The sequence below is a fragment of the Apis cerana genome, linkage group LG10 (genome assembly GCF_029169275.1).
Source record: "Apis cerana isolate GH-2021 linkage group LG10, AcerK_1.0, whole genome shotgun sequence".
In the NCBI taxonomy this organism is placed as follows: Eukaryota; Metazoa; Arthropoda; class Insecta; order Hymenoptera; family Apidae; genus Apis; species Apis cerana.
In genome coordinates this window covers 6,229,324-6,247,801 of record NC_083861.1, presented here as the reverse complement: position 1 = coordinate 6,247,801, position 18,478 = coordinate 6,229,324, and the positions used below count along the sequence as shown (strand labels likewise).

General features: G+C 27.5%; 2 protein-coding genes and 1 long non-coding RNA gene across 4 annotated transcripts; 1 reads left to right on the top strand and 2 right to left on the bottom strand.

Annotated features, from left to right (window-relative positions):
• Nucleotides 1–1,669: 1,669 nt before the first annotated feature.
• LOC133666855 (uncharacterized) lies at nt 1,670–2,670 on the bottom strand. The gene is made up of 2 exons (XR_009831610.1): nt 2,477–2,670; nt 1,670–2,077 (listed from the first exon to the last, which is right to left on the bottom strand). It is a non-coding gene; the product is annotated as an uncharacterized LOC133666855 (long non-coding RNA).
• Nucleotides 2,671–2,738: 68 nt separating this feature from the next.
• LOC108001168 (G-protein coupled receptor moody) lies at nt 2,739–11,564 on the top strand. The gene is made up of 5 exons (XM_017062056.3): nt 2,739–3,303; nt 4,986–5,195; nt 7,512–7,750; nt 7,942–8,254; nt 10,569–11,564. Exons 2-5 carry the CDS (start codon nt 4,986–4,988, stop codon nt 11,547–11,549), a joined length of 1,743 nt encoding a protein of 580 aa, XP_016917545.1. The 5' UTR covers nt 2,739–3,303; the 3' UTR covers nt 11,550–11,564.
• Nucleotides 11,565–11,803: 239 nt separating this feature from the next.
• LOC108001223 (sensory neuron membrane protein 1) lies at nt 11,804–18,100 on the bottom strand. 2 transcript variants are annotated; one of them, XM_017062143.2, is made up of 9 exons: nt 17,943–18,100; nt 16,730–16,843; nt 15,614–15,771; nt 15,172–15,371; nt 14,294–14,496; nt 13,848–14,103; nt 13,441–13,652; nt 13,117–13,343; nt 11,804–12,980 (listed from the first exon to the last, which is right to left on the bottom strand). In XM_017062143.2, exons 2-9 carry the CDS (start codon nt 16,832–16,834, stop codon nt 12,779–12,781), a joined length of 1,563 nt encoding a protein of 520 aa, XP_016917632.2. In that variant the 5' UTR covers nt 16,835–16,843; nt 17,943–18,100; the 3' UTR covers nt 11,804–12,778. The 2 variants fall into 2 exon arrangements, with proteins under 2 accessions (XP_016917632.2, XP_016917631.2); XM_017062142.3 differs by having other exon boundaries at nt 17,533–18,048.
• Nucleotides 18,101–18,478: the final 378 nt, after the last annotated feature.

Genomic DNA, 18,478 nt, shown 5'->3' with positions numbered 1-18,478 from the left:
CCAAAACCCGCATCCGGGTACCAGGAACCAAAATCACATTAATTCGTCGAGATATCGAAAAGATGGATTGTATCCACAAATTTTTATCGATTAAAATTTTCGCGACCGTGTACATCGATTATTTGAATTTGTTACGGTTTAACATGGTCGACACACGGAAAATTAAACCGATTTAGGTCGAAGTTTTTATAGAAAGGGGACTGAACGAGCGGTCCCTTGACAATAAATCGTCAAACGTTTGCTTTTTATTAGAGATGGGGGTGTAACTCTAAGGCTTAATCTGGGGCAATATGTACTCGCTCCCAACGAGTAATAATACGAACGACAACACTTTAACGATGATAGTATCTACTTCAATCCGATCGCACTCTAAACGATCGTCGATCTGAATCACAGTTTCTGCGAACGTCATATTCGAGGAAACGCGTCGTTTAACGGGAAAGTAGTATCTGCTTTCTAATTTGTACAATGAATCGTAAATTCTTTACGAGATATTTGCTTTAACGCGATAATTAAGTTGGGTTAAATTAAAAAAAAAAGAAAAGATTTTTGCGAATTCTTTTTCTTTTTAATGTAACGACTATAATATTATATTATTCTTATAGTAATACTAATAAAACTCGTCGAGTTATTATTACCTCGAAAACTATTTATTTGTACATAATCGTCTTGCGATTAACTCGTCATTTTAAGATTATTCAATCTCATCACCTTGCTTAAAAATTAGTTGCAACGTCCTCCACCCAAGCTAACACGTATAACATTTTCGGTTCGAATCGAATTAAATCAACCCCCTCTTTTAAAAATCACTCGTGTGTCACATACAATACGGGACACTTCCGCTTTAATTAATTAATTACATTTACCGATCGAGCGCCCTTCTCGCCAAGGAGGAAGAAAAAAAAGAAATAAAAGGAGAGGAGAACGGTGGCACTTCCGATTTTATTAGGGGCGCGATGCCTCCTCTTCCGTTGCGGACTCGCTCGAAGACCCAACTGCTTTTTATCCCCCTTTCCACGATGCTACCACCGCTAGCCCCGGTAAACGAAATGTAATTATTTTTAAAAAGGATGTAGGGACACGTGTGTGTGTGTGTGTGTGTGTGCGCGCGTCGTGTTTTCAAGCGGATGGAACGCGTGCGTTCAAATAAAGCGTAGGTGCTTTAAAAGTAAGCATCGGGGATACGGAGATGCGCGACGTTTCTATAAATCATTCCTCGCACGATGTACACCTACATCGAGAAGCTTTCATGCGGATAAAGATTGCGTGATTTGTAATGTTGGGCCGGGCCGGAAGTCTCCTTGGAAAAAGAGGGACCGAGGGATTTACGCGGAATTTTAAGAAGACCGCATCGCGTAAACCGCTTTTTCTTCTTTTCCTTGGAACGAACGATTTTACACAATTTTATTTTTAATTTTACTCTTTGATTTTCTTAATTTTTCAATTTTCTTTTTTTAAGTAAAGGAATTTGGATGATGGTTTTTTTGTAATTCAGTTTTTCATTGCTTGGAATAAATGAATATCTTATTTGTTACGTAATTTTATTTGAATATTTATTTTTAACTTTATTTTTTTAATTTTTCAATTTTTTTTTTAATGAAGGGAGAAAGACTGTATTTTTTTCATAATTTAGAAAATTTGTTCCTTTTCTAATTTTTATCGAAATTTTCTTTATTCTCATTTTTAAACATTAAATTTTTCTAGATTATTAAGAGATATAAGTGAAATCACTTCACATCAACTTCGAAGCGATAATTCTTTCACGTTTCATCGTATATCCAAGTTGGTTCTTGTAAACCAGACGATCTAAGTAAGACTTTAATAATGACTATTATATTTTACAAATAAACTAATAAAGATTTATATTAAGCTACGAAAATGAAAGAAATTTTTGCTTAAATCTATGAATATTTTGTAATAGCATAATTGCGATTGCCGAGACTCGTAATATATCTTGTTAAGAATCGACGCCTCCACGTTGTGGCACGTTAAACGTCGTTTGTCCGAATTCACTGATTTCACTGTTGATGTCTTACCGCCCTCGGATTTGTTAACAACTCGAGATTGAAAGAGACCGCTGTAATTCACGAAGAAATCTTGTTAAATAGATTCTATTTATATTATCGATTGTAATCTTTACTTCATTCCATCGGTTTATTTTTAAATAATTAAATGTAAATGATTAAAAAAAGGCTCGAAGCGAGCGTACAAAGTAATAGAAATAAGTTTACATTTACATTATTTAAAAGAATATTTTTTACAAACAGATTATTGCATCGAAAGATTAATTATATCCAAGAGTGTAATTTTCACTTTCAACACCGTTATCTATTCGATCAAACAAATTATTATGTGTTCTCCAATGCTCAATTTCTCTCAAAGTTTTACTTTCAAATCGATTCCTAAATGTTTTCATAAAAAGAAAGAAAGAGAGAAAGAGAGAGAAAAAGTGCTGAAGTGTTTTAAACAATCTTACCAATTCTATTGTCGATAGAAGCAAAATATTGAACACGCTTCAGTATTAAATGTCGATCATTCATCAAGCGTAGTTCACTTTACGTATACACTTCATCGCGTAAACTTACGAGATTCTCTTGAAACTCGCTAAAATAGAATTTCACATGGTGGAATAGATGTTCCTCTTGTTCGTGAAGGACACTAACCTCACGCCTGCGCTTTATTACAATCCAGAAAGCTCATCTGTGGAAGCAAATTCGATGATCCAGTTAACCGGTTAGTCGCTTTTCGAATTCCGCAATAGATACGGATTTCTATCACGATTTTTATTTTCCAGTGAAAAATTTTCCGGTAAAATTTTAATCGTGAAAATATGCACATTAAATTTTTCGATATCGAATCTTTTTAATTCCATCGTTCTTATACCTAATTCTGTTTTTATACGCTAGGAATGCTCGTTTGTATATTTATTTTCTTTTCTCAAAAAAATCACATGAAATGTAATGTAATATGCAGTGTATATGAATCAGTGAAAGACTTATTTGATTTAAACAAATAATTCGCTCGTATTTTAAATTCGTACATTTTTATCGATATACATGATAAAAAAAAAGTGAAAAATTTAAAAGTTTTTTAAGAAACGTGAGAAAATGGAATTCTATTGATAAAGATCTAGACGAAATCTAAGTGAAATTAATCGTGAGAGATAAGATGATAATAAAATAAAGAAGAGAAAGAAAATTATTAAAATGTAATTCGTTATAAAAGTGTTTTCTTTTGTTCGCGGCAACAAATGATTCGCATCAATGAACTCAGAACCAATGACATCGTCAATTTTCTACGAAGGTAAGCTCTCTTCCTGTTAGTTCTAGGTAAGGACTCGTGTGAAAGGAAGGATTGTGCTGATGATAACAACGCGCGTTAGTTAAAACAGCTGACAAAACACGAATTCGTTGGTTCGTTTATCGTGAAATTTTGTAACATTGGGCTAAATAATAAGGAATTATAATTTTCATTGAATTATCGAATAATCGAAAAAATATGTATACTATGAATCCATTATTATTATTTCCTATTATTTGATTAAAATTTAAAATTAACAAATTAAATTTACATCAAATTTTTATATTTCATATTATATTTTTTCCTTATTATCTATGGACTTTAAAAAAAAAAAAGAACACAGTAAAAGTATATTAATTATACATCGATTGTCTCTTATTAAACATAGTTTCTTCGATATCTGTACGAAGATTTTGAAGACATTCTCTCTTGAACTCGGCGATCCCTTAAGAACACAAATTCAACGGAAGGTAAAATCAGACTGTAAAGTTTACTCTTAGGTTGAAAGAGTTTACCATTTCGTGTGGCGAAAATAGATTTCTCTTCGATACTCAATGTGGAGAAGAAGAAACGAAAGAACTTTATTGTAGTTTTTGGGAAATTAAGAAAAATAAAAAAAAATTATATCGAAAAAAAAAAAAAGTAAATAAATATTGATCAGAGAAAAGAAAGAAAAAGCATTTTTCTAGATAAAATTAAATGATTTTAATTCACGTACTAAATAGCGTAAAATCACTCTTATTTAATCATTCAGTAATTAAATATTTTGATAAGTAAATTTTTTAAACAAATTACAATATATAATTACGATTCGATTATTTTACGTAAAATTGTAAAATTATAAACGTGTACCAATTGAACGTAGTTGAGAAATAAAATTTTTTAAAGATACGCGAATTAAATAGGTGTGTCATGAACAAATAGGTTTCGCAAATAATGTACTATATCGGATTTCACATCTTGTATACACATGCACATATTCCATCTTGTTATTATTGTGGGAGCGGTTCTAATTATACTATTACTTTTGTTAATTATAATATCACTTATCAAATTGGTATTAAAAATACAGGATGTGAAATATATTCGTCAAATGTTTCTTTAATTATAAAGAACCAAACAAACAAAAAATTGATGATTGGACACTTGTTTATTGTTGTTTTCATTAAATGAAACGAGGTGGCGATATGATATGGAGATATTTCTATTTCCATTTTACTTCCTTTCATTTAAAAATCACTTCAATTCAACTTTTCTTTTTATATAACAATTTCTCAATTTTTATTTTCGTCTTTAAAAGATTTGTTCCACAAACAATTAATATCCTGTACTTATATATATTCGGATATGAATTCTTTGTAAGAAGATGAATAAAAAAAAATATTAATTTTTTATTCTTCACTTCGTTTTCGATAAAATTAAATTTGAAAATTCACGATTTCTCGATCTTCATTTGGTTTTCACGTTGCTTTATTAAATATTAAAAAAATTTTTTTAATTTTTCAACACATCGTTATTATATTACACTCTTTTAAATTTCCCATATATTTCATACACACATGTGTGAAATTGGTTTTTTTAACTCGATAAAAAAAAATTCTCTTCTTATCCGTGATGATGGCTTACAAGCGTCCAGTTTTTACGCTCCTGTGCAAAACGACACCTGTCTACCATGCTGTCTGCAGATGGAGTATTGGATGGCGAGCAACGAGACCGGTCACAATGGTAGAGAGGAGACAATCCAGGAGGTCCTCAGAGATCCAGGATCGGCGGTACTCTTCGTCGGATATCCACGATGGCTTTTGCACTTTGCTGCCGGTTGTTGCATACTTTTCATGCTCATTGGCATCCCCGGCAATCTCTTCACTATCATCGCTCTTTTTCGCACCAAAAAGGTCAGGATTTGTACTCTTCTATTTTCTGATTTAGATTAAGAGATTCTCATTTCTTATAGTTTATTAAAATTATTATTTTATTTTTGTATAAAAATATTTTTTTCAAATTTTTTTCCTTTTTGCAATTAACTTTATTAATGAAACAGAGTATTTCTTGTAATTTAAACAGTATAATGAAAGATTATTTAATTTTTTTATCGTATATGTTAAGTAAAATTATCGATAGAATTTCTCTCTTTTTCTCTCATTTAATAATATTTTTTAATAACGAACACTTGATTCCAATTTTATTTTAAAATTAATTCATAATTCAATAATTTACGATATGATTTAACTATAATCCAATAATATAATAATTTGATTAAATTATTTGTTTTTTTAAATTAGGAATATCTTATTTGACAAAGAAAAGAGAAAAATATCAATTTACCATTCATTATTAAACTATTAGATATTCAATGAAATATTTATAATTATTAGATAGGAAAATATTTGCAATAAAATGTTTCATCAATTTCTCGTTCTATTGTAAGAATAAAAAATTTTGTATGATAATATAGCGGCAAATATAAATATATACGAAGCTAAAAATTTCAAATGATGAATTTTTTACATGGAACAAAACACGTTACGGTTACTCAAATTTCCACTATTCCACTTAATGCTATTCTGTCCTAGATGCAGATTAAGTTCGTAATAAGTAGTTCACCTCGAATTTCATTTAAGACAATAACAATCTAAAAAAATAAAATAATATAAAGGATAAAATATAAAAAAATTATAATTTCAATTGAAAAAAAATAAATACAGATCACTAATTTATTTTTATAATTTATTTCGAAAAAAATCAATTTTATCAAAATCAAAAATATTTGTACATTTTTAATAGTTGTAAAAAATTGAAATCTGTCATTTTAACGAGTTAGATAATTACAGTATCAATATTACGATAAGATAATAAATATAAACATGACACATATGATAAAATAAAATAATTTACTCAATGAATAACAAATTCATTCACAATACTTTTTTTTTAAATACATCGTAAAAAAAATTGATTTACATTTCTTTAAATTGCATTTTTTTTATTATGCATTTTGATATTATAAGAAAAAATTTATAAAGTTTGCAGAAAATTTACGAGCCGTGGGAAACTTAATACGAAATTCACAAAATTTATGTATGTTATGGTTTCGATAAGAGTCGTCGAAATGTGTCAAATTTATGGATATATACATATTATATACCGATATGTTTATAAACGCGGATATATGTCTGTCGAGAAAGTATATTTACAAAAGTGTTTCGATCGTCAAATAAAAGGTCACCACACCGCGATAATTTCTCATTCGCTTTTCGACGCGCGTACAAGCATGTACTCTTCTTCGAGTTTCCTGAACTTGCAGTACTGTGCAAAAATCTTAAGAGGCCCGCGCACGATCAATCAATATTTTTTGCATTCGAACATTTTTTTAAAATGCATTTTTTATATGCATGAAATTTTTTGTAAAATTAATATTATTAATCGTGCATTGTTTTTTTTCGAAAAAAGTCATTGTAAAATAATATCGGGAATATTATTGTAGGCAATTTTAATAGAATTTTAGAAGATTTTTTTTGAAATGCATTCGTTATAAGCATAATGAAAGTTTTTGTAAAATTAATATTATTAATCAAACATTGTTTCTTTTTTTCATCAAAAAAAATTATAAAATAATATCAGAAATATTATTGTAGGAAGCAATTTTACTATTATTAATATTATATACTATTATAGAATTTTAGATTTTTTTAAAATGCATTTTTTATAAATATAATTAAAGTTTTTGTAAAATTAATATTATTAATCGAGCATTGTTTTTTTTTTTCATCGAAAAAAGTTGTAAAATAATATCAGAAATATTATTGTAGGAGGCAATTTTACTATAGAATTTTAGATTTTTTTTAAAATGCATTTTTTATAAGCATAATAAAAGTTTTTGTAAAATTAATATTATTAATCGTGGAGACAATTTTTTTTTTCATCGAAAATATCGTTGTAAAATAATATTGAGAATATTATAGGAGACAATTTCATTATAGAGTTAATGTAGAATTTTTAAAATTTTTTATAGTTTTATACACCATAAAAAATTTATAGTTTTTTATTTTTTATTCACAAGATCACAAGAATTAACATTTCTTAAGTTGAATAAAATTTTAAAAATAATTAATATATGTATTAATTATATATAATATAATTATTTCATTATAATATATATATATATATGTATATGTATATGTATATAATTATTAAATTATTGCTGTTTACAGTTAAAAAACGCTACAACGATCTTCATAATGAATCTCTCGATCTCGGATTTAATGTTCTGTTGTTTCAATCTTCCGCTTGCTACGTCTACATTTTGGCATAGTTCTTGGCAACATGGACCATTTTTGTGTCGATTGTTTCCTTTTTTGAGATATGGTTTGGTTGCAGTAAGCCTTTTCTCAATATTGACAATTACAATTAATCGTTACATTATTATTAGTCACCCTAGACTTTATCCTAGGTAAGCAAATCGAATACTTTGATACATTAATAATATAATACCTTTAGAATAAATTGAAATAATCTCATATAGTAAAATAATTAATAATTGATTAAAAAATTCATATATTAATTTAGAAAATATTTTTATTTAAATATAAACTTATAATTACAGATTATTGAATATTATAAAATTTATTTTTATTTTCACAGAATATATAAACCAAAATATTTAATATTAATGATTATGGGTATATGGATCGCTGTTTTTGGTATTCTCATCATTACATGGTTTGAAAGTTGGGGTCGTTTTGGATTGGATGTTGCCATTGGCTCATGTTCCATTCTTCCAGATATAAATGGACAAAGTCCAAAGGAATTCCTTTTTTTCGTTGCTTTTTTGATACCTTGCATCGTGATCGTTGTTTGTTATGCAAGGATTTTTTATATTGTTCGCAAAACAGCGTTTAAAAATAGAAAACGACACATACATGCTAGTGCCGATCCAATTGAAATTAATCACGAGGTAAGTAATAAAAAAAAATAAATGAATCTAGTTCACATGAAATTTAGATTTAAATTTAGATAAATAATAAATTATATCATATAGTTATATCATATCACTTATATTATATCATATATTATATAAATTTATATATATTATATTTACATAAATATAAATACTAAATTGAATCAAATAAATTCTATTAAGACTCATAATCAAAGGATTAAACAAAAAAGATAAGAAAACTAATCAAATATTAAAATTATCTTTCGAGCATTTTCTCAGAGCAGTTGCAGCAATGAGTAAGACAAGGAAAACAAATGGAAAGAGAAGGACAGAGATAGAATAAAACTTCTGCCATCAGCGCCATCTTCAGAGTGCCGCAAATGAAACACAAAAAGAAAGGACAGAAAATAATAAGAGAAAGATAGAGATAGGTAGAATTTCTCGTTAGCGCCATCTGTGAAATATCAAAGATACTTCTTTAACATTATCCTTCTTAAATATTTCGAGAGATGGCGCTTGTTCTTAATTCTTACTCTACCTTATCTTTAAAAGATGTTCTAAAAATTATAAAGAGATGGCGGTATAAATCAATTCTTCAAATCTACCTTATCTTTCTTTTAAAGAAATGTCTTTCATATTACAGAGATGACGCTAGCAATCAATTCTTACCTATCTCTGTCCTTTTCTCATTATTTTCCGTCCTTACTTTTTGTGTTTCATTTGCGGCACTCTGAAGATGGCGCTGATGGCAGAAGTTTTAATCTAGCTCTATCCTTTTCTTATCACTTGCTTTCCTTGTCTTACTCATTGCTATATTTGTTCTGCGAAATTTACGCGCACGAAATGTAATTTTAATATATGATTAGTTTTATTATTTTTTTTATTTGATTTCACGATTAACAATCTTAATAAAATCTGTTTGATTTATAAAAAATATATATAAGAATATATATAAATATAATATATTTAAATTTATATTTATATATATTTAAACCTTTATAAATTAATATATATATATATATATATATTTATACATATAAATATAATATTATTATTTATTTATTATCAATATATTTATACAAATTTACATACATATAATATAAATATTTATTTTATCAATATAAATATTTAAATTTGTATAAATTAATATATATATATATTAATTTATACAAATTTAAATATTTATATAATTAATTTATATAAATTTAAATATTTATATAATTTATATAAATTTAAATTTATATATTATATATTATATTTATATAAATATAAATATATTTATATAAATTTTAGATATATATACATTTCCTAAATTGAATCAAACAGATTCTATTAAAATTGTTAATCGTGAAGTCAAATAAAAAAGATAAAAATAAAACTAATATTAAAGTTACATTTCATGTGCGTAAATTTCGCAGAGCAAATATATCAATGAGTAAGACAAGGAAAGCAAGTGATAAGAAAAGGATAGAACTAGAATAAAACTTCTGTCATCAGCGCCATCTTCAGAGTGCCGCAAATGAAACACAAAAAGTAAGGACGGAAAATAATGAGAAAAAGACAGAGATAGGTAAGAATTGATTGCTAGCGTCATCTCTGTAATATGAAAGACATTTCTTTAAAAGAAAGATAAGGTAGATTTGAAGAATTTATGTATACCGCCATCTCTTGGTAATTTTTAGAACATTTTTTTAAAGATAAGGTAGAGTAAGAATTAAGAGCAACCGCCATCTCTCGAAATATTTGAGAAGGACAATATTAAAGAAGTATCTTTGATATTTCACAGATGGCGCTAATGATAAATTCTACCTATCTCTATCTTTCTCTTACTATTTTCTGTCCTTTCTTTTTGTGTTTCATTTGCGGCACTCTGAAGATGGCGCTGATGGCAGAAATTTTATTCTATCTCTTTCTTTGTCTTATTATCTGTTTTCCTTGTCTATCTTACTTTTGGCGCGTAGTTATAAATTAGAAAATACGGTATATCAATCAAACATTTTTTTATCTTTTCTCTTTCACAATTACGATACGATTAGATCATAATATATAAAATATAGATGTTATTATATTTTCGGTTTATTGTTTCTCAAGCGATATGTACAAATTTTAAGTATTTTGTGTTCCAGTTTTGTTATTTTATATATCTATATATTATATAGATATATATTATATTATATATATTATATAATATAATTGTACAATATTTTAAATAGTATATCCAAATATCATGATAAATAATAAATTATAAATCGTTAAAAATCTATCATTTTTATTTTTCCTCTGTCTTTCTTTAAATGATATACATATTTTGCGATTCATTTCATTATAGAGACAATCTACATCAATCAGGAATCAAGAGGAAGAATTGTCAATTTTAAGCTCGAATTGTACAACGAATGTTTTATGCCCAAATTTTTCTTCAAAATGCGCCGTAACTTCGTTTAATCAACTGAACTATTCACGCAGTCCTTCAAGATCGGCGATCGAAGAATCCTCATGGGAGCAACCATCATGGGTACAAAACTCATGTAGGATAGAGAAAGAAGAAATTTCAGGATACGAGGAAGAGAAGGTACAACAGATGATGAAAGCAGAGAGATGGAAAAAAAATAGCAAAGAACAAGTTAATCAATCCAATAATGATGCATCAATTAAAACAATCGTCGAAATTTGTGATAAATCGAGACGTGGTCTAGTAATAAAAATAGACGATATACCGTATGTGGACGATCTTGAAGCAATGGAAACAGTTTTGTCAAACGATTGTAACAAAATCAAAGAATCGACAGAAAAAAATTCGACAAATGGTGGAAATAAAATAGAGAGAACGACCAGTAGAGCTTCGTTCCTTATAGAATCGGCTCTTTGGATGCAAAGATTGAATTCCAAAACATCTACAGATAGCGATCGATACGATGACTCGAAATCAAATACTTCTGATCGATCGACGAAGAAGAAACCTATAGTTATTCGTAGAGAATCGAGATTTAAGAGTGTTAGAAAATTTAGGAATCCTGATGGACCACCAAGGATGAGCAATAAAGACAAGAAGTTGTTAAAAATGATTTTAGTGATATTCTCGTCTTTTCTCGTTTGTTATTTACCTATTACCGTTACGAAGATTTTTAAGGATTCTATTGATTGGAGAGGATTAAACATTGCGGGTTATATCTTGATCTATTTGACGACTTGTATAAATCCTATTGTTTATGTCGTAATGAGTTCCGAGTATAGGAGCGCCTATAAAAATGTGTTACTTTGTAAAAATGAATTTGGACTCAATCATGCAACTAAAAAATCATCGAAATAAAGAATATTTGAATACGTTCCTGTTTGAAGTATTATATGAATAATTATAATATGTAAGTTTTATAATTTTCTTTTTTAGCCAATAATTTTTATATTAAATAGAAAAAATTAATTTCTATATTTTATTAATAAAAATATATTAAAAAATTATTATTTAAATTAAATGAAAATTTAAACCTTTTACGACTTTGAATTAATATTTAATAAATAATTTATACATTAATATTAAGTAACAAGTAATAAATAAGAAAAATATTTCGTTAAAAAAAATATTATTTATTCATTCTTACAATTTAATGTACATTTTAATTACATATACAGTACCAATACAATACCAATAACATTCAACAACAAATAATAAAAAAATTTAACAACGTACCTATTAAAAATATAATAAAAACTAAGATTTACGATTTAATTCATAATTAATAATAATTCATAAACTATAAGAGATCTTTCATCTTCGTTAAAAATATTTATTAATAAAACAATAGGTATACTGTTTACATTTACATTATTTTATCGAATTTAAATAAATGCACACAAAAGACTACAGTAATTAAGTAATATAATATATCTACTAACTATAATAAAAAAATTATGTTACAAAAAAATAATTAGAAAATGGAAATTAATTTTTATTATTATTGTATAATTGAATTTAAATTCTTATCAATTTTTATAAAAAAAAATAATATGCTAATTTAACCAATTTGCTTAATTATATTAAATTTATAATATTTCAAATTATTCAATATCCAAAAGAATCATCTTATTATTTGATGATTTAAATTTTATTTCAATATTCGATATAATAAATTCAATTGAGCAAAATTAAAATAGATTATAAGTGAAGAAATACTTCGTTTGTATCCTTTCTTTTTCTCCCATTTCCTTATTCTCTTTTTTTTTCAATTTCTTTCTAGCTTCTTTAAAATAGATCGAAATATTTGCACGAAATATGTTATAAGTGCACAGCCATCACTTTTTAAATGACTCATACTAGCCAGAATGATCTAATAATTGTTATATCAAATCTTCTAATATACACTATGATCCATAATTATTATTGCACTATATGCAAATATTTTGAGGCGTTACAATTCAATAATGATCCGTTTAAAAATGATTCATTTATACTTATAAAACACAAGTCTCCGTTCTTACTCAAAATTGTTCTTACTTTCAACAAATATGTAAAAACAAAATATGTAAAACCAACGAATACATTTAATCCGCGTCGAGATTAGGCGGTACTGCTGCACTTTGTATCGTACTGATAGTCATCTGATTAGGCCATTTCTTCTCTCCACTTTTTTGCGGTGTTACCTTTGTGATATCAAGTTTATTTTTATCTTTGTTCTTGAAGAATAACGCAGCAGCTGCTCCACTCACGCAAGTACCACTTACTATTGTGAACCATTTCATAAATCTATAATAAATATAAATAATTCGAGATTATATTCAAAATTTTATATATGTATATATATATATATACATATGTATATATATATATATACATATATGACAAGATATTATTACAAAATAAAAACAAAGAAGCTATTTACCCGACTATACTTATTGTCTTGAACACGGTCTTCAATTTCTTCACGAATTCATCACCGAGCAATATTCCTTCCTCGACCCAGAATATTGGGAATAAACATTCCGGGAAGTTTTTCATTAATTTGAACTTTTCAACTTTGTGAAGATATAAATTAAATTGTAGCCTCTTGTGCGCGCTTAAAGGAGTAGCTGTCATTGGTTCGAAGTCCATGGCGATTCCGTGTTCTTCCTGTAAAAAAAGAAAAAATCACATTTTCCTAACGTAACGTGCATTATAAAATATACAAAATGAATGGAATATTTATTAAATCGAAAATAATAATCACCTCGTTCGGATGAAGTCCATCCACCATTTTTAGATACTTTTCTTCCGCGCCAAGTAAATGTGGGAGGGAAGCTATAAGCGGAGCACCTACGCACTTGGTCAAATCTATGAGATTTTTCGTTAAACAAGAATCTGGCGTGGGACAGAAACACTTCTCCTCCGGATTTGAACTCATGTCGCCCAAATCAGCTTTGTAATGGTACGTGTTGATGCCTGTTCGAAAAAAAATATTTATAAATTATATAAATCGAAAGAAAAAAGAAGAAAAAAGAACTTATTATAAACATTTTATTAACCTCTGCCTATTTTAAAATAAGTTTGTCTACGTTACGTCGCAAAAATGAAGAAACGACAAGTATATTCGTCATTATTGAAAGAAAAAATTATGATGGAAATATAATAGTCTACCTTTGACTTGTGTGTATGAATCGAAACGAGCCCCCATGCTTCTGCAAATGTCAGGAGCAAATGAGACAATCTCGTCTTGTTCCGTGAGCAATGGCGCGAAGATCGTTGAGTCTGTGCCATTGAATTCGTTGCAATTACCCTCTCCCCAAATATCCAATTTCGTTTTTCCATTGACTTCGGTTACCTTCCCCACGTCCTTGTAATTTTTTATACCCCGCAACACTCGAATACGTTCAGGAAGAACGGTGCCATTTTTCTGAAAAATATGATAAGAAAAAATAAGGAGATGATTTTTCTCGAAATCTATTCGATTATGAATTACATATGATTTTATTAAAAATTATAATTATATTATAATTATATTATTAAAATAGTAAAATTATATACGAATAGATTCTATTGATTAAATTTATATGAATGTATAATTATAAAATAAATATACGTACAGGGCCGAAAAGTGAGAACAAGTAACGTCCTGGTCCATCGGCTATTAAAGCGTCGTCCTTTTCTTTCAAAACGCTGCAAATTGCACTCGTGGCGAAATCTTTTCCCGTGCAATCAACTGGTAAACCGTCGAAAAGTATTTCCCTGGCCTTCGCTCTTATGAAGACAGAACTAGGTTTCTTGAAAATATTATCCACAGCCTTATCTACGAAAAACGCGAATTTTAATTATTAATTAATAATTAATAATCGTGTTTATTTTATTCCGGAAAAATTAAATTAAATCTTTCGATAAAGATTTATACTTTTCCATTACTCATTGATATCAATTTTCACGAAAATTTTATAGAAAATAAATACAAATGAATGACAAATGAATGAATTTATTATCTCTAAAGCAACGCATCGTTAACACATTATTTAAAGGAAAAAAATATTATTCTTTAAAGATAAATTATTTATAAATCAAAATGCCAACTCGTTTATCAATTCAAAAAAACTTTTCACTCTATTATTATCGTGTTAGACTATGAAACTAAAAGCATGTTTCTTACATCCAATAATTTGAAACTCATGCAAACTCGTGTAAAGATTCTTACGAAAAACACCTGGAGGAGACGTAAGAAAAACGGAAATAGACACGTACGATAGTTAAACAAGGCGTTACGTGAATCAATTGATCCATTTGTTCAAGGCGAGGGTAACTTATCGTTTATTTAGATATAAGTAAAATCGTTTCTCTTGACCCTCTTTCTTCGTTCAACAGTCTCAAGTATTTCTCAAGTATTCTAAGGTAAAGCCGCGTCGACCTTCACTTTTGAATCGAAATAAAGGAAATATGTTTGATGCGAATCGGTAAAAGGAATGATCGAAAAACTCACTGAGAATCCCCATGGCGGCTGGTTGTTGTTCGAGGGTGAGTTTGATCATGCTCAGAATAAGAACGTGAGGAACGACCAGCTCTTCCTCACCGGTCAATCCTTCGCTTCGAGATGGATTGAAGAACCATGTCGCTTTCAAGTTGTACTCCAAACTGTCGTCTTCTTCTCGATCGACCAGATCCACCTTTTGTTTGTATTCGCTGGAACGATCGATTTTTACTGTTAGAAGTTTTTTCTTTGAATAATGTTGTAATGAAAATGATTCAAAATACGAACATAAATGTTTGCAATCCATATATATTTTCCATGTATTTTGATTGGTGAAAAAAGTATTATCGTATTTTTGATTTTGATAAGATAAGATTTAAAAAAAAAAAAAAAGAAACGAAACTTTGAGTGTTAATTTCATAGGTTTTATCGTTGATATATATATATCACTCACTCGTAAAAAAATGGTCCTACTTCCTCGAGAATTGGTTTCTCTCCCGCTGTAATTTCCATGGGATTCGTCACGTTGAAAAGATAAATTTTAAAGTCCAAAGGGACAGGGAAATTGGACCATAATTCCCGCATCTCGGATCCATCTTTCAAGGCTATTTGCTATTAATTTATAAACTTTCCATTATGTATAATATTTATATAATATAAAAAAATTAGATATAACGATATCATTATTCGTTGTAATTTCTCACATTCGATTAATAACATAATAACGAATAGATAATCGTTTACATCGTATTTATACATTTGCGATTATTGTAAAAGTTATAGTATTTCCATGTTTTTTATTAAAGTAGATATAAGCTTTAAGTGTTTTGCTTAAAATTTGAATTAAATTGTCAAATTGAATGAAATTTTACAAGGATATAAAACATAGAAATTAGATAATAATTAGATACAATTATTTTTGTTAATAACGTAATATCTTTATTTAAAAAATTATAATTAATTATTACTTTACTCAATAATACTAATAAACTTAGAAAAAAAGATAAGATTAAAATCTTATTTCAGATAAAAAGGAGATATAACAAGAATAAAAAAAATTTGATGAAGTATAGAAACAATTATATAAAGTTGAAAGTAATGCTGAATATAATGAATACTAATAAATGAGAATTATTTCGAATAAAGTGCGATTAAAAATAATGACAGGTAAAAACTAGTGAAAAATTGAATGCAATAATAACGACGTATATATAACTATATATAACTATAATATTTAAATCATGATAATTTGATACGTCATATTTATTGTAACCATAGTTGATAAAATTGATAAAATCGAAACGGAAAATCATTATTTTAATTTGAATGAACACAATAAAAAATATACTTATTTAAATACAATATATCTTGAATATAAAATCTATATTCTTATGTAAATTTGAATGGAAAATTTTTTCGCGTTATATAAATAAATATTATGAATTAAAATTTCCAAATTTCCAAATTTAACCGTGTTTCTATTAAAGTAAACTAATTTACTTCGTAATTAGTTAATAAATTGTGTAATATTGTTATAATCAAACGAAATTTCTTATTTTTTTTCACTCACTTTTTTCACTTGTGACTTCAAAAATGGAGGAAAGGCAATTGCACAGATCAAAATTCCAAAAGCAAGTAACGAACCACCAATGATTCCTAATTTTTTCGGCTTCATAGTAATACACTAAAACAATCACAATTATTGGTGTCAATCCATTTTATATCCATATGTAACCACTTTCTCGATCGATAGATTTAAAATAATAATAAAATAATATATTAAGAAGAGATTCAACAAGAAGAGACAAAATATAACAGAATATTAACTATAATGAGTTTTTTTTTTCATTGTAGCATAGATATAAATGAAAAAATTTTTCCAAGCATGAATAATTTATACAATATACATATTACGATCGAAGATAAAATTTTCTACTGTCAATAAAGGAAGAGAACAAGAAATATAATTAAAAAAAAATAAAATAAAATAAAAAATTGTGAGGAAAAAAGAATAAAATAACAAGATCAATGAAGGTATTGCAAAAAAGATATAACGATAAAAAGATATAATAAAAATAATACGAAATATATAAAATTGCAATGTCTTTCTTCTCTGAACGTTGAAAAGAGATAAATAAATTAACGAAAAAAAAAAAGAATTACAATATAATTCCATTTATATAATAAAGATAAATAAATAAATTTAATCAGTTGTCTATCTAAATATAGCTCATCGCTAATTCTGAAAAATATAAAACTGGTTATTTTACTTAGAATTTCAATAATTCTAACGCCAAACAAATATTGAAACGATCAATCGAAGATCCGTAATTTAATTTTCGATCACGACAACTTTGATCAAATTCTGGAAACCTTGCATCTGATGGGTACACGAAGAGTTTCATGAAGCTTTCTTCCGGTTGTTACAAATGATTGCAGATTCACAAACGAGGAATGCAGGATAACATGGACTCCTCGATAGAAAAATCGAGTCGTTACATCATGTACCAATTTTTTAAAACGCATTTGCTCAAATATCCTCGAAAAAAACACGCGAACTAGTATGATTCCCAAGAACTTTTACATTGGAATATTACATATAATTATAAATATTCGTGCTAATTTTTCAAAATTTCTCCATTATAATTATTATTATAATTAAAAAAAATTATTTTTTTCTTAATTTTTCCTTTTTTTTTCTAGTTGTAATCTTTTGTCGATTTCATCACTTGTTCTTCAATTTTCAACAAAGAAGAGTTTGTCGCGCAAGCTTTTTTGCACACCTTAAAATAAACGAGATTGTGGATACAGTGTCGATGGTCGATCGAGAGGAGAACGAATAGGTTTATTAGATCCTGTATCGTCGATCTTCGAGTGTTCGCGTGAAAGAACTGACAGCTTCGTGCCTCGATGAAGCTCGATGACGACGCCGGTCACGCGTCCACTCCTGCGTCACCACGTATCGCGAATTTTTGCGCTATCTGTGTGCGAATTATTTCGAAACTTTCTACTACAAATTTTAGGCTATTTTTTTCTCGAAATATTTTGTTCTGATTTATTTAGAAAATAATAAAATTCTAATTTAAGCTCTAATTTGTAAAAGATGAAATTATATTGAGATGGCTGATTCGACAAATCATTCGTGCAAAATTATTTTTCAAGAAGTGAAGAAACGTGTAAATTGAATTACATTTAATTGTAAACTGACAGATTTTTGATAAATTTTTTAAATTTATAAATCAATTTTTCGGAAATTAAAATTTTCTTTGGTACATAAACCTCTAAAATTATTCAATAGTTTGATCATTATCATGATTTT